Source organism: Polyodon spathula, chromosome 5, assembly GCF_017654505.1.
Source record: "Polyodon spathula isolate WHYD16114869_AA chromosome 5, ASM1765450v1, whole genome shotgun sequence".
Classification (NCBI taxonomy): domain Eukaryota; kingdom Metazoa; phylum Chordata; class Actinopteri; order Acipenseriformes; family Polyodontidae; genus Polyodon; species Polyodon spathula.
Window position 1 is genome coordinate 6,428,144 of NC_054538.1, and position 17,496 is coordinate 6,445,639.

Sequence of the window (17,496 nt, forward strand, 5' to 3'; positions counted from 1 at the left end):
TAACAAGACCACAGCATACATTTAGCAGGCTAGCCTGCCAAAGCTGTTTCCAGTGTATTTTATGGTGCCACACAGATTCCTGTGGGATTTCTACATGATTTGCCTTAATAAAAACCATTTGGTTGTGCTTCCAGAGAAATTATTTAGGACACATTTAGCTTTTGGACTTCCTTTGTAAGCAGTGGCTCATGTCCAATAACCGCTGCATCCAGAGGACATAAGTCAATACGAAAGAAAAATTAAAAAGAGCTGACAATTGTGCTGTTCCAGTAAGCGATTGCAATCATTGAGACCTTGACATTTATTAATGGGCATACAAAAGATTATATGTATTTAAGAAATTAGACAGGTTCCCACACGAGGATGGCGAAAAAGCACTGTGTGTGTGTCTCTCTCTCTCTCTCTCTCTCTCTCTCTCTCTCTCTCTCTCTCTCTCTCTCTCTCTCTCTCTCTCTCTCTCTCTCTCTCTCTCTCTCTCTCTCTCTCTCTCTATATATATATATATATATATATATATATATATATATATATATATATATATATATATATATATACACACACACATAGAGAAAGTATTGGTAATGGAACATTTATGTTTAACTCTGCAAATCAGATAAATATTTGTTTGTTCAACTTGCTCTCCCTCTGATTTATTTTGTAATATTAATCAAAAGTCAGCAAAGCACTCACTCAGTCAATTCAAAGTTCACTGTTTACATTTCAAAAGGTGCTTGGAGAAACACCACTTCATTAAACATTAGATGCCTTTTGATTGCACTCTATGTACATTCATTTATTGGACATTTACAATTTACAGTTTCTTGTGTATATTTTAAAGCTATTTTAATCATAGCCTACTTAATATCACAAGTACATGGTGACTGTATAAATATATTAACATAGTTGAACCTGTTGCATATACACCTACCTTGTAATCCTCATATATCCCAGGCTGTCTGAGGATGTACGAGTACATTGTAACATTGAAACTCGAGTCGATATTGAAACAATCTTTAAAAATGAAACAAACTAAACAAGAGTTGTTTAAAATGGTCTGTGTTGGCTGCAAAAAAAAAAAGCAGCAGCAGACAAAATAGTTTTTTTTAAAAAACAACCTTGAATGACATATTCAGCAACATTTTTGAGTTTTGTAAACCTTTAAAACGTATGTTGACACATTAATTACAATGACTATGTAATTCCCATAGACTCCCATAGATGTTTCTGCCTTTAATCCCAAAATATTAAACATGGGAGAAACATTAACTGCGAACCTGAAATTACAAAATCAAATTGGAGCCGATTGCAGCTGTCTCAGCAAACACACCAGTTCTGGCAGTGCAGGGGGATCTGATGATTCATATGGCAAAGGCAACCTGCTGAGACCATCGGCATTGGCAATTGTGGGACCTGGTTTATACACCAGCATGTGTTGGTATTCCATCAACATGAGGGCCCCCCTTTGCAGACAACCTGACGCAGTAGGTTGGATGTTCTTCAGCTCTCCAAGAAGCCAGAGTAAAGGCTTATGATCTGTTTGAATGGTGAGGCTGCGACCATATATATTTTAGTGAAACGTTTTGATAACGAATACTATTGCAAGGTCTTCCTTCTCTGCATGAGCTAGTGAGCGTGATGCAAAACAGATTGGCTTATTGTTGTTTCCGCTCATCGTATTTGACAATACTGCCCCTACTCAGACAGGTGATGCATCACTAGTAACCACCAATGGTCTAGACAAGTGGTGCACAACTCAGGTCATGGAGGGCCAGTGTCCCTCGTGGTTTTTGTTCTAACCATACCCTACATTAGTTAATTGGACCAATTAAGCTTCTACTAAGGTCAAATAAAGTAGTTTAGGGTGCAGTTGGAATAAAAACCTGCAGGGACACCAACCCTCCAGGACCGAGTTGTGCACCATTGGTCTAGACAGATCATAATGCAGCCGATGAATGTAAGTCCTTGGACTTCTGAAAAGCTGACTTCTGTGGAGCTTTCCAGGCCCACTTTGCCCCACTCTTTGGGAGGCTCGTGGCTCCGGGGTTTCCTTGATTGCCTGCACCTTCTTACGGACACCTTGTGGAAAGCACACTTTGACTTCTTCAGTCTCAGACCAGCGTTCTCTAGTCTAGACAAAACCTCCTCCAGGTTCCTTAAGTGCTCTTCCTCCATCAAGCCTGTCGCCGTAATGTCGTCAAGATAGACTACCATGTGATCAATTCCAGCATAAAGTCCCTCCATGGCCCTCTGGAAAATTGCACAAGCAGAAGATATTTTGAAGGGCAGGCGGGTATATTAGAACAAGCCCTTATGTATTGATGGTGACTACATTGCACCATTCTTCAGCTAACACCAGCTGTTGATAGGCATGTGACATGTTGAGTTTAGAGAAACTGGTTCCACCGGAGAGCTTGGCAAACAGCTCGTTGATCCGTGGAAGAGGGTACTGCTCCAGCCGTGACCTTCAGTTTGCAGCCTCTGCAAATCCTGGTTGAACCATCATGTTTCAGGACTGGCACAATTGGTGCAGCCTACTCTGAATATGTTATGGGCTGGATAATCCCGGCTGCTTGCAGCCTCTCTACCTCGGCTTCCACTTTCTTCTGTAAAGCCACTGGTCTTGCTTTACACTACCAGGGAGGTACCAAGGTGTTCATCTGAATATGAACCTGATCCCTTGAACTCGCCCAGTTCATCATGAAAAACAGCGCTGTGTCTCTCCAGTGTGGTTGACAGTCTGTTCTCAGAAACTTTAAAGATCTTGCTGAACATCTCCTGCCAGTCAAGCTTTAGCACTTAGCACTTCATCCAGTTCCTTCCCAGCGGGTTGGGGCCGTGGCCTGGAATAACTAAAAGTTTCAACCAGCAGCTCTGATTACCATGCAACACTTGCACCTGTAGGGTGCCTAGCACAAGAATACGCTCACCTCTGTCAGCTCGAAGAACTGCTGGTGAGGGTGCTAGTTTCAAGTCTGGGTTTCTGCCATGTAATTCCTTAGAAGTCTCGTGCCCAATCACTGTAGACGAGGTACCACTGTCTACTTAAAATTGAACCTGGCAGTTGTTCAGCTTGACCGCATTAATTGGCTTGAAGATTGCGCTTTCACGGTGTACACGGAGTATGCTGCCTCCTCCTTTTCCTCTGGCACTGGTAAGCTCTTAACCTGACCTTGGGCTTTGCAAGCGGTAGTTTGGTCTTCTCTTTTGCTTTCCTGCGGCACACTCAGGCTAGGTGACCTCGTTTTTTTGCAGAAATGACACTCTGCCTCTTTGAAACGGCACACATCTGGTGAATGGTCCTCACCACAATGGTAGCATTACATCATCTGAGCTGAGGACTTGGGTCTCCCCGCCATCTTCTCTCTAATTTGCTCTGATGGAGGGATCAGTGACATTCTGTTGGCATTCTTTGAACCTTGCATAGCGATGACTGCCTCCAATGCTTTCTGCCATGTCAGGTCTGGCACTGCCAGAAGATGTTTCTGAGTTGGTTCATCTCCTATTCCCGAGACCAGCTGATCCCAGAGACAGTCTTTTAGCGTCGCACCGAACTCGCACCTCGCTGCTTGGTGTTTCAGTCTAGCCACAAAACTGGCCGCTAATTCCCCCGGGGTCATGCATGTAAGACTGGAATTTGAACCTCTCTACTGTTTCAGAAGGTTTGGGCTCAAAATGGTTTCCCACAGCTGCAACAATTTCAGAAAAAGAAACCTCAGACGGCACTAATAAATTTCTCACTAATCCATAAATAACACTGCCGCAGATGCGGAGTAGAATGGCGTGTTTCTTATTTGCCTCGGTCACCTCATTTGCTTTAAAATAAAATTTTAGCCTCTACACATATTTGGTCCAGGGCTTTTGGCTGGAGTCATATATCTATTTTTCCAAATTGTGCCATTTTTATTGTTTTAGGTATTTATTTTGCTTTAGAAAACTCAACATGCAGCAAGTCCTTTTTGTTTATTTATTTATTTTTTTATGGCTTTTTTGTGCAGTTGCTTTGTCAAACACTGGAGGGCAGTGAAAGTCCCTTGTTTGTTTTTTTTGTCGCAACAACTAGAGAACAGAGAGTTGATGGTAGTCTTGTGGTTGCCGGGTGCCGAAACCTTTCAGTTCCGCAGCGTTACCGCAGTGGTTTCTTAAGAGCTCAGGAGTCTTCATTTATTTCTTGTCCTCTTTGGCAAGTATTATATCGTGACCACACAGGAAAACACGCACACGCCAGTTTACAGGAAGATAACTGTTTCTTTATTGACTCAACCCACTTAACTTATGCATACAGATGACTTTAACCCATTGGTTACCACACTTGTACACCTACTGTAGCACTGCTTCTACTTGATAAAAATATGACATGCTCTCTGATCTATGCTCAATCTGCATGTAGTTATTACTTCCTCCTCTTCCTCACACAGCCCTAGTAACATCTGCCTGGTCCGAAATAATCTCTCCCTGACTACCCATCGCTGTCCTGTGCAGCAGTTCTGCTGGTTCTGTGACATCGCCAGGTTTCAATAAGCGGTACTTTTAACACTTGCTGAGGCACCTAGTAAAGTTAGCGTCCTTAAGTGAATATGGTTTGCATATCAAATACCTCCCTCACGGTATTTTGTGACGTGACTTGCAAAGATTTCCACACATTAACTTTACTGATTATATTTAAGTGACTTGAACACTGTACTTTTTCCTCTCGCTAGGCTGCCTGCCACTGGTTAGTGAATACAGCAGGTGTGCAAAGCACTCGGTAAAGGGGCTTACTGCGTGCAAAACACGTTACCGCTGTTTAGTGTTGGTGTACATTAGCGTTAATAAACTGCAGTTAAACTACAAGAAGCAAAAACAACGCTGCCATTCACAGTGCTCTGCACGTGGCAGGTTCTGGTTACAAGTGCAGTAGATACAGTATGTAATACAGAAGCTACTTCAAAACCCAGTGAAGGGTATATTGTTTTGTTCCCCTGTTGTAACAACTAAATGAACTATTGATGTTTCTGAAAATACAAGATTCCGGGTTTGTTGTTGAGTTAATGCTCAGTATATGATCACCCCACCCCCCCTCTCTAGTTTTGTCATAGTGACATACTGTGTACTGTCTACGCGGTGTTACTGCCTGGTATGAATCTATAGTGAACATCAGAAGTACAGTCTTCTAAACACATTGCTTTTTTAACAGCTGAGTCTTGGTGGCCCTGTATTGACCTTGGCACAGTCTGTCTTGTCATGGAGGCAATGTAAGCTTTTCCATTGCCTAGGTCATGTTGCCATACCCAAACCTGGAACATCTTATTAGCTTCTCACAAGGTGTCTTTCAGTTCAATCATATCTACTCTACTGTATGCGATCAAACCTGTGAATGGAATATGTTGAAACAAAAGTTCAGTAGTGGTAGAAAAATGAAAGTTTGAGATAGTACTGCCCTGTAAAGGTGACTCAGCCCACTGTATAGAATGACATGTAAAGTACGTGGTCTCTTCATTAATATGACTAGGTTTGTGTTCCTGTCTCTGGTGCCTCCAGTTCTTCTGAAGAGTCTCTTTGTCATTGCTGTCTCCGTCTTGTTTTTCAGCTCTTGAGAGAATTGAAGCACTCCAATGTGATTGCACTGCAGAAAGTGTTCCTTTCTCACAGCGACAGGAAGGTCTGGCTCCTGTTTGATTATGCTGAACACGATTTGTGGGTATGTGTTACAGTAGCATTACAGTTGTATTAACTTGAAGAGGAGATAACGATTTTAATCAATTTAAATGTCCGATCATATGCTAGCTATGATGCACTGTAAACAGTTGTAAATCACAGCTCCAAATTTGTGTGCCCTGTTTTGTGACATCAAAGCATTGTTACTGCATTCCTCTTACTGCTGCATACATGCTTATTGCATTTAAAAGCTGGCAAGTGCATAATAGAAAATAATATGGTAAAAGTGTGGAAAATAATTACTGGCAGTATTCTCAAGTATTGTCTGACTCAACATGTGTTTGTATTTTAATTGCCTTTCAATAGTTCCTTTCACATGGTTTTATCATGTGTCCATTTCTGTTGCTTTGCAGCATATTATAAAATTTCACCGTGCATCGAAAGCCAATAAAAAACCAATGCAGTTGCCAAGAGGGATGGTCAAATCACTGCTTTATCAGATTCTGGACGGGATTCATTACCTACATGCAAACTGGGTGCTTCACAGAGACCTTGTAAGTGCAGCTTTCCTACCCTCCCTGAGCACCACCAGGCCGAGGGGCTTATCTGACACAAGTGGTTTGTTACAATGCTTTTAAATAAAGTGTCATCACATAGAGGAGTCATTACCACTTTTGAGAAGTGTATTTTTTTCGACTAGCTTTTTACTTATATTTAGGGCTTCTGATTTTCAGTTTTAACAGATAAAACACCCCCGATACAAAAAAAAAATAAATAAATCAGTGCAAGGACAACAAACACCGTAAAACACTGGAAAAACTGTGAAAAAATGTTTAATCAATTCAAAACATTGACCCTTTTTCCATTAAAAAATAAAACCTACAAAAATAATAATAAATACATTTACCAGTGCTGCTGGGCAATGTCTCGCCTTCCTGACTTTGTATCTATCATTGAGTCGTTCTGAATAATTTTAAACCCGCCCCAACTACTGAGTGACAGTGTATTCCTACATTTCTATTGGAGCCTCCACTTGCGAGATTTAAAACTTGACTACAATCAGGAATGAAGGCTTGTTAGTGGGATTTAAAGCTGTATTACAGTTAAGATACAGAGGATTTAAAACTGAATTGTGGCGAAATGTACAAAAATGCCAACACACACAAACCCCAGAAGAATGTGCCTGTGACCATGGGGATTTCGTTGGGGAAGACTGCAAAGGAAAGAAGGTACAACTTAACTGTGCAAGTACGGTCGAGTTACTACCGTACATATTTTGACAGAAAAAAAAAAATGCTCAAGCATTTTGGAAAGTAACCGAAAACACTAATTTCATACAGTATGTCAAAAACAAAAGCCCCGAAAAAAATTATTTACATAAAACTCAAAAATAGCTAAAAGTAAGCACCGAAAAATACAATAAAAACCGCAAAACAGAAGCCCTACTTATAATAACCATGATTATAAAACACCAGTGGAAAACTTAAAATAGTAAAATAAACTGTGTAAACTGAATGTCTTTCTCATGGACTTCAATGAGTCAAGGTTAAAATATACAAGGGTATTGTATGAACATCTCAGCGTTCTCCTGAGGTTCTCTTAATGCTCGTTACGCACACATTACACATATAACTTGCACAGGTGAGAAGTGTCGCTAGGTACAGTTGGTCGCATTATAGGTAAGGGAAAGGTGGGATTTCAGTGAAGTGAGAAAATAACATCAAGGGAGGGAGTGTTTCCTTAAGTGGGAATTGTATGTTCTGTTATATACAGTAGGTGTTATTTTGTTTATTCTAAATGAGCTGTTGTTAGCTGTGCTCTTTCCTTTTTAAGTTGATTAGTTTTGGCCCAAGTATTTCTTGCCATTTCACATGACCTCCTTGGACATCACTTCCAAACTTATTACGCCATTCACCACCTCTGCCGACTCATATACTGCACACTGGAAAATCTGACAAATGTCACATTTTGTGGCAAAATAAAGCAGTTGTCAAATAACATCTTCAAAAACAAAAGTGCTTTTCATTCACATAGAGTTGTCGTGGTCGTAAGTGTCAAGGAAAATACTGGACAGATCTTGTTTTAAAGTATTTATTTTATTGCTTTGTATTGTTTGTCTGTTTCTGTCTCTTAATTCATGTTTATAATGCTATGCCAACCCTGCCTTTTCAGTGTGATGCTGTATATCAATAAAATGTTCCTTTTTAAAACAAAAGTCTAATGCTTAATAAGATATGTTGGCCACAGAAAATGTGTTGGCTGTCACTTTAGCAGTGACAGGCCTGTGCTTTGATCTTATGCTTTTTAATTAGCAGGTAGGTTCAGTGCTAAATGCAGTAAAAAAAAAAAAAAAATAAAGCAACCAGAAAATAGGAATACATTTTAATTATGGGTCCGTGCACATCTGGTCCAGTCATTTTTCCTTTTTGAAATGGAAATTGAAAAATGGGAAGACTTTTGTGACTGTGTGAAGCCTCAGATTCACTACCGTAATGTTTGAGTAAAGTCTAAAAATGGTCTTTTCTAGTATACATTCATTTTCCAACATTTTATATATATATATTTCTATTTGAAAAAGTGGCTACAGTTTGGAGTAATAATATTTTACATGGGATTGATAAATAATTAATGTACGTTATTTCCCTTTAGGTAGTATACTGTGTTTTTTAGTAAAGGCTGTTTTATCAATTGCATTGCCCCAAACCTTAAACTATTTTTCCTAAGAGATATGAGTTTATTATATACGAAACGTTTGGCATTGTCCTGAGGCAAGGCATTCTTTACATAGAAAAGCCAGCCATAAATAACTAATATCGGATGAGGGCATTTTCATGTTGGATGCAGGTGTGTAAAATGCGTTGTTCTGAAAGTGTCTTTATTTTTTTGAGGGGATATATGTTCACTCTATTTAAAAAGCTGTGCCCACAAAAACACAGAAGAATAAAATTAAACAGCAACTGTTTTTCTGCCTGAGGTCAATCATGCCGTCGTTATTTCCAGTCTCGGATGTACTGTGGGACGAGAAAACTGTACGCATTGTAACATGGAGGTAAAGGAAGCAATCCAGGCAGGTATTCTTGTCTTAAATGCATAGTTAATTTTACAGGAACCAGCAGTTCAATAAAATAAATACAATAAACAATAACGAACACAGGATAAATAAAAGGGTTTAACAAATAGGCAGGTAACACACACAAAGCTCTCTGCATGCCTGACTCGGTAATTTTAAACAACAGGTAAAAAATTACATTGTATGCAGTATAAGCATTACGTAAGTAATACTTTTATAAACAAAGCGTGCCAAGTAAAGTGTTCAATATTTAATTTTATTCACAGGGTGTTAGCGTGTATGAAACAGTATACGAGTAAGAAGCTTTTCTACTCACCTACTTGAATTGCATTGTGCGTGCTTCTTTACTTCCAATACTACACACTCTTTAATCACACACTAACAAGTTTAATCACCAGTCCCTCCAGGATTCCGCAGAAATTGTCTCGCAGAAAATTAGTTTTTTTCCAATCTGAAATACAGGCATGTTAATTTGCTTTTGTCCAGCAGCATCCATTAACAGCTTCCTCCAGAACTACAGGATGAATCATGCTGCACACATAATATAACTTCAAAAGACTGCTGAACATTACCCCAAACTCTTCCACCAAGACTGTAGGAGACTGTTTTGCAATATTGAGAGACCGCTAGGCTAAAGTACAAGTGGTCGTGGAGTTTGAAAAAGAGATAAAACATAACAGCGCCTCATACCAGCCTCCAAGCAAAGACAGTTACGAAGGAAGAAAAAACAAATTAGGAAGCTAACTTTAAATTCAACGATTTTTTTTTTTCAATCAATTGTTTTTTGTTTTGATTTGTAATTTTTTTTTCACTTTGACATTATGGACTTTTTTTGTGTTGATCAGTGGCAGAAACTCCTAATTAAATCCATTTTGATTCTATGTTGTAACACAATAAAATGGGGAAAAGTCCAAGGGGGTGAATGCTTTGTGTGTGTGTGTGTGTGTGTGTGTGTGTGTGTGTGTGTGTGTATATATGTATATATAAATCAAAATCAAATAAAAATTGTATTCAACAAAGACAACAAAAAATGTGCTCTCATTGGTTGCTGTTGTAATCAACCACACTTTAGCATGTAAACCCCAACCCTTTCAGCATATTATGATGACAATCACAATGTTTTCTTTTCTGTTGTGCTTGTGTGATGTTCCTTGATTTTCCTATGCCCTTGCCTGCCACCTCCCATTGTTTTCCAACGAGATGGCTTTCCTCATGTTTTTACTCAGCTCTCTTCCGCTGAATGCTCTTCATCATCCTCTAACAGCTGTACAATACTCTCCATTGTGTACTGCTAAAATCTCAAATATACAGCTCTGGTCACAAGTATTACATCACCTAGAATTTTAGAATTGAGACATAAAAAAATGATATGAACATAACTTAGATTAAAAACTACAAAATTATATTGCAAAAGTCTACTGAAAGCCATGCCTGCTGTGGGATTCTATTGGTGTCATGTGAACACAAGACTGGCTGGATAATTTTAATGCCTGGGTGGAACGGTTTGAATTTCTCCTCTGCAGTTTGCACAGTTCTCACTGCTGTAACTTCTGCACCAAAAGCAAGTTTATTGGTCCGATACTGAAGGTTGGCCATTCGTTTCTATCTTTCTTAATTTTTTAAAATCTTTTATAGAATTTCCCAGAGTCAAATTATACTGCTTGCCATTGACAAGCACGTAGGGGTTTCTGTTTGTGTGGATTGTTTGAACAGCGGTAAAGCTCTCGCTCATAGGAACAATGCAGGAAATATTGCACACTTGTGTGCCTTTTGTTGAACCCATTTTTGGATAGACAAGATGAGCTATAGCTACAGTTAACCAACAGAACCGTTTGTGCTGCTGATACAGTTCTAGAACAACCAGCAGTGGCTCTGCACATGAGCACATGGATCAGGAGCTGTAACTGGAGTTGTCACTCAGAAAGGGCCACATGATAGCCTAGCTGGCACAGTATTCTCTGGGGGGAAGCTAATTAAAGCTATGATCTAACAGATATTTCAGAAGCGTTCAGTTTTTCGCTTCTGATTTCAGAGGAGATCTGAAATCTAGCATACAGGATTTTGTTAGTTGGTAGTGGAGAGCGGATTGTGTTAATTTATACAGTACGTATTTAGGGTGTAGGATAGGGAGCTTCTCTTGGACTTCACCTATTTTTTACTTCAAGGGAACAAAAGCTTGTGGAAAGACTGTTCAAACTTAGCATGCCTGAGAGGGTTCCTCTAAAGACGGCATTAAGAGAGAACAGTGTGATCACTGAAGTTGTTTAATCCAACTTCCAAGCTGGAGAGCTGTTTATAATAACTCTGCTTGGCACATTAATGCTAAAGTAGACTGTACCCTTTTCAAGGTTATGAAGAAGGAGACACCAGTATAAGGTTCTGTTGCTGTGATTTATATATCTTTAAAAAAAAAATCTGCAACTATCCATAGCACTGCTATATTGCTAACAACATACCTGTAATTAGGGGATTTTCTATAAAAGAAGGAAAAGTGTAGTGTACATACAGTAGGTATTAAGAATGATAATGTAGTTGTTGAGAATCATTTTTACAATATAAATACACAGTTGTTTGTAACTTCTCCTGTAAAGTGAATGAAAACTGAAGAATATTTATAAAACTAACATGTTAAAAAAAGAAATGCTGAAGCAATAGATTTATCTGAATTCATTGCCAATATTTGCTGAGCTTTTTAGTTTTAGTAAACCACAACTATTAGGGTTACAGTGTGCAATGATTACATTTTATTCAGTTTGCGTTTATAAGCATGGCTGTTCTCTCTACTGTAGTTCAATTTGAATTGAAAATGGATGTTTCAGAGAAAAAGATCAGATTGGTCTATTGTAATCAGTTTACATAACAGCCCTTCAATAAAGAACAGGACTTTAAATCGCAGTGTTTGGGAGGAAAATATCCCACATAGATGGACACCACTAAACATGCAGAGGTCCTATGCATTAATAGCCTTTCCTAACCAGCAAACCAATTGCAAACAGCCACAAGTTAAAGAAAATCAAAGAAAAAAGTTTCAAAAGACAACCTTCAGCCTTCAGTGATAAAAACAAGGCATCAGTCAGGTGGTTGGAAATCAGTTACATAAGAACCATTTTCAAGATAAGACAGACAGACAGACAGAATTAAAAGTTCAGAAAAAAAGGGAATCTGTTTTAATCTTTTGTCAACAAAAATGCATGGAATTAGGCTAACAAATGTTGCCAGCGTTACTGCCTGTGAGGTAAGAAATTGTTGGATTACTTTTGATTCAGCTGCTGTAACTAATGGGTTTAGTTTTATTAAACTTTTCCAAAACAAGAAATACGGTGGACCCATTATAAGTTTATGCCATGACCGGTCAAGGTCCTAATAAATTGGCCAAGCAGTGTACAGCTATAAATGTTTTGCATCACCCTATAGAATTAACAAAATTCAAATGAAACCTGCTGAGTAATGTTACATTAACATATTGAATTACATACTGTTTTATAGTTTTCCATACTTAAGGAACTTTTCTGTGTTGAAATTCTTTGAACCACTGAGTCTAAGGAAGTTTAAAATGTAAGTAATTCATGTTATCTGCACTTGCCTACAAGACAGAAAGGGTCTGAAATGCATCTGTTTGTTTGACTGGTGCATGTCTCTCTTTTCAGTGCATTTTAAGATGAAACAAGTTTAAATATGCTTTCATTACTTCAGTTGTTGCTACTGTTCAGTCTGGATTACTATCAAACGCTGTTACTTTTATACATAAGGAAAGTGTATGTTTATACAGCCAAATAACTTAAGGCAGTAAATGACAGGTAAGACTTGGCATACAAAAAGTGTATTTAATTTTGTTAATTTATATAACATTAGTAAAACTTTTTTACTGTTTTTGTGGGAGTGCAATTATTGTATTTTATCTTATTTATTTTATTGTTCAGTCCTTGCATTAAAGCATAGGTGTCAAACTGGAGGGCAACAGTGTCTCTGGCTTTAGTCCCACGTGAGCTGTCAGTTCCTTAATTGGTCTAATTATTTGATTAACTGGACACATTTAACACTTCTCTTCAGGCCTCAAAATGTTTCATAGGCAGTGTACCTTTGAATCAAGTGCATTTTTAAAACCATCAAAATAGTAAACATGTCAAATCCAACAAATAATTAGATCAATTATGTTAATTGAGAGCTTAAGTTGAAATGAAAACCAGAACACTCTGCGGTCCTCAAGGACTCGAGTTTGACACCCCTGCATTAAAGGCACCAAACACAGTAGTGGTTAGAAATGGGCTCAAATGGAATCCAGGAGATCTTTACTTTCAAAAAAGCTGTTGGAAAGCACGGCCTGTGTTTTTGAACCGTAACAGTTGGTGCAGGTGCTGTTCCCATAGCAACAGACCTTGCTTGCAAGAAAGGCAGTGTTTGAGGTGACATTAGATTCACCCATCATACTGTAGCGTTACCGATGTGGTGTAGGCTAAGGTATATCTTGTTGAATAACACACTGCACGACTGAAGTATCCCTTTTATGGATTTTATTCCTTGGCCGTCTTTCTGGCTCTTTTGAATATTTCAACTCAAACAGTTCAGACTCACCAGCCAGCGGTTACAGTGTACTGGGACTGAGGCTGGGGTTCCGTAGCAGCACAAGCACCTTTGCGTAAAAGATGATCCAAGTGTCCAAACCGGAGGTCAGTATTATAAACCTTGGGTTTTAATGTATTTTACCTAGCTGCCCACATAGATACGGTGTCTAGTGAAGTACATATTCGATTCTCTGGCCTGCTCCCTTCGCGCCAGCACGTCCAGTATATATAAACTTGGTGCCACTGCTACGGAAGCCCTTACACACCACAAAGTATGACAATGTAAATAAATGCACAACTTAAAGTATTGGTGGGGTTCTTACAATATTTTGTGTTTTAAACATTTGTGGTATTTTTTAAGTACATAGGTGGACTATTGTAGGTATTTTTAACATAAACAATCACTAATAACAAAGAAAATGTCCAGGTTGTGGAATTTTAATGGGTTGAAATTTAATCGGAAAGTGTCTGTATTATGAAAAGTTTTCCTTGTTATAATATCTATCTTCTTATAAGGAACCACAGTAAATTCCCACAAAAATCCTTAAACCCATAGAAACCCAATAAGAATCCCATTAAAATCCCATGAAAAACCAATAAAAAATTCCATAATAACTCTACGAACTCCATTGGTTGTGAACTATGTGATTTTCATGGGTCCCAATTAACCGTGTGAGTCTGTAGCAGTGTGGAAGCCTTGCTGGTGTACGTGTGTATGTGTTGTGTAGGGAATATTGGGTTGTCAGGGAGGGGGTTAAGTTTCTCCCTGTCAAAACATGTAGGAATGTGGGTGGAGCCTTGAATTGAATAAAAGATTCAATGAATCTATAAATGGGGTGATCATGGGTGTTAGTGAGTAATGAATCGAGTTGATGTTGGTGAAAGTTGAGGGTGTTTCATGAGTAATGAATCGAGTTGATGTTGGTGAAAGGTGAGGGTGTTTCATGAGTAATGAATCGAGTTGATGTTGGTGAAAGGTGAGGGTGTTTCATGAGTAATGAATCGAGTTGATGTTTGTGAAAGGTGAGGGTGTTTCATGGGTAATGAATAGAGTTGTTGAGGGTGTTTCATGAGTAATGAATCGAGTTGATGTTTGTGAAAGGTGAGGGTGTTTCATGAGTAATGAATAGAGCTGATGCTGGTGAAATGTGAGGGTGTTTCATGAGTAATGAATCAAGTTGATGTTGGTGAAAGGTGAGGGTGTTTCATGAGTAATGAATCGAGTTGATGTTTGTGAAAGGTGAGGGTGTTTCATGAGTAATGACTCGAGTTGATGTTTGTGAAAGGTGAGGGTGTTTCATGAGTAATGAATCGAGTTGATGTTGGTGAAAGGCGAGGGTGTTTCATGAGTAATGAATCGAGTTGATGTTGGTGAAAGGCGAGGGTGTTTCATGAGTAATGAATCGAGTTGATGTTGGTGAAAGGCGAGGGTGTTTCATGAGTAATGAATCGAGTTGGTGAGGGTGTTTCATGAGTAATGAATCGAGTTGGTGAGGGTGTTTCATGAGTAATGAATCGAGTTGATGTTGGTGAAAGGTGAGGGTGTTTCATGAGTAATGAATCGAGTTGATGTTGGTGAAAGGTGAGGGTGTTTCATGAGTAATGAATCGAGTTGATGTTGGTGAAAGGTGAGGGTGTTTCATGAGTAATGAATAGAGTTGGTGAGGGTGTTTCATGAGTAATGAATTGAGTTGGTGAGGGTGTTTCATGAGTAATGAATCGAGTTGATGTTGGTGAAAGGTGAGGGTGTTTCATGAGTAATGAATAGAGTTGGTGAGGGTGTTTCATGAGTAATGAATCGAGTTGATGTTGGTGAATGGTGAGGGTGTTTCATGAGTAATGAATAGAGTTGGTGAGGGTGTTTCATGAGTAATGAATCGAGTTGATGTTGGTGAAAGGTGAGGGTGTTTCATGAGTAATGAATCGAGTTGATGTTGGTGAAAGGTGAGGGTGTTTCATGAGTAATGAATCGAGTTGATGCTGGTGAAATGTGAGGGTGTTTCATGAGTAATGAATCGAGTTGATGTTGGTGAATGGTGAGGGTGTTTCATGAGTAATGAATCGAGTTGATGTTGGTGAAAGGTGAGGGTGTTTCATGAATAATGAATAAAGTTGGTGAGGGTGTTTCATGAGTAATGAATTGAGTTGATGTTTGTGAAAGGTGAGGGTGTTTCATGAGTAATGAATAGAGTTGGTGAGGGTGTTTCATGAGTAATGAATCGAGTTGATGTTGGTGAAAGGTGAGGGTGTTTCATGAGTAATGAATCGAGTTGATGTTGGTGAAAGGTGAGGGTGTTTCATGAGTAATGAATCGAGTTGATGTTGGTGAAAGGTGAGGGTGTTTCATGAGTAATGAATAGAGTTGATGTTGGTGAAAGGCGAGGGTGTTTCATGAGTAATGAATCGAGTTGATGTTGGTGAAAGGCGAGGGTGTTTCATGAGTAATGAATCGAGTTGATGTTGGTGAAAGGCGAGGATGTTTCATGAGTAATGAATCGAGTTGATGTTGGTGAAAGGTGAGGGTGTTTCATGAGTAATGAATCGAGTTGATGTTGGTGAAAGGTGAGGGTGTTTCATGAGTAATGAATAGAGTTGGTGAGTGTGTTTCATGAGTAATGAATAGAGTTGGTGAGGGTGTTTCATGTAATGTAATGAATAATGAATCAAGTTGGTGAGGGTGTTTCATGAGTAATGAATAGAGTTGGAGAGGGTGTTTCATGAGTAATGAATCGAGTTGATGTTGGTGAAAGGTGAGGGTGTTTCATGAGTAATGAATCGAGTTGATGTTGGTGAAAGGTGAGGGTGTTTCATGAGTAATGAATAGAGTTGGTGAGGGTGTTTCATGAGTAATGAATCGAGTTGATGTTGGTGAAAGGCGAGGGTGTTTCATGAGTAATGAATCGAGTTGATGTTGGTGAAAGGTGAGGGTGTTTCATGAGTAATGAATAGAGTTGATGTTGGTGAAATGTGAGGGTGTTTCATGAGTAATGAATCGAGTTGATGTTGGTGAAAGGTGAGGGTGTTTCATGAGTAATGAATCGAGTTGATTTGGTGAAAGGTGAGGATGTTTCATGAGTAATGAATAGAGTTGGTGAGGGTGTTTCATGAGTAATGAATCGAGTTGATGTTGGTGAAAGGCGAGGGTGTTTCATGAGTAATGAATTGAGTTGATGTTGGTGAAAGGCGAGGGTGTTTAATGAGTAATGAATAGAGCTGATGCTGGTGAAATGTGAGGGTGTTTCATGAGTAATGAATCGAGTTGATGTTGGTGAATGGTGAGGGTGTTTCATGAGTAATGAATCGAGTTGATGTTGGTGAAAGGTGAGGGTGTTTCATGAGTAATGAATAGAGTTGGTGAGGGTGTTTCATGAGTAATGAATCGAGTTGATGTTTGTGAAAGGTGAGGGTGTTTCATGAGTAATGAATAGAGTTGGTGAGGGTGTTTCATGAGTAATGAATCGAGTTGATGTTTGTGAAAGGTGAGGGTGTTTCATGAGTAATGAATAGAGTTGGTGAGGGTGTTTCATGAGTAATGAATCGAGTTGATGTTTGTGAAAGGTGAGGGTGTTTCATGAGTAATGAATCGAGTTGATGGTGAAAGGTGAGGGTGTTTCATGAGTAATGAATCAAGTTGATGTTGGTGAAAGTTGAGGGTGTTTCATGAGTAATGAATCGAGTTGATGTTGGTGAAAGGTGAGGGTGTTTCATGAGTAATGAATAGAGCTGATGCTGGTGAAATGTGAGGGTGTTTCATGAGTAATGAATAGAGTTCGTGAGGGTGTTTCATGAGTAATGAATCAAGTTGATGTTCATGAAAGGCGAGGGTGTTTCATGAGTAATGAATCGAGTTGATGTTGGTGAAAGGCGAGGGTGTTTCATGAGTAATGAATCGAGTTGATGTTGGTGAAAGGCGAGGGTGTTTCATGAGTAATGAATCGAGTTGATGTTGGTGAAAGGTGAGGGTGTTTCATGAATTATGAATAAGTTGGTGAGGGTGTTTCATGAGTAATGAATAGAGTTGATGTTTGTGAAAGGTGAGGGTGTTTCATGAGTAATGAATCGAGTTGATGTTGGTGAGGGTGTTTCATGAGTAATGAATCGAGTTGATGTTGGTGAAAGGTGAGGGTGTTTCATGAGTAATGAATCGAGTTGGTGAGGGTGTTTCATGAGTAATGAATGAGTTGGTGAGGGTGTTTCATGAGTAATGAATAGAGTTGGTGAGGGTGTTTC

At 39.0% G+C, this 17,496-nt stretch overlaps 1 protein-coding gene across 2 annotated transcripts in view; it reads left to right on the forward strand.

Annotated features, from left to right (window-relative positions):
• LOC121315485 (cyclin-dependent kinase 19-like) overlaps nt 1–17,496 on the forward strand; it is a 54,198-nt gene that overhangs the window by 21,169 nt on the left and 15,533 nt on the right. The window contains exons 3-4 of one of the 2 annotated variants that reach the window (XM_041249607.1): nt 5,567–5,677; nt 6,048–6,188. The exons of the other annotated variant lie outside the window; for it this stretch is intronic. Of the exons in view, the coding sequence (XP_041105541.1) occupies nt 5,567–5,677; nt 6,048–6,188 (252 nt within the window). The remainder of the gene's footprint in view (nt 1–5,566; nt 5,678–6,047; nt 6,189–17,496) is intronic. 2 annotated transcript variants of the gene reach the window in all.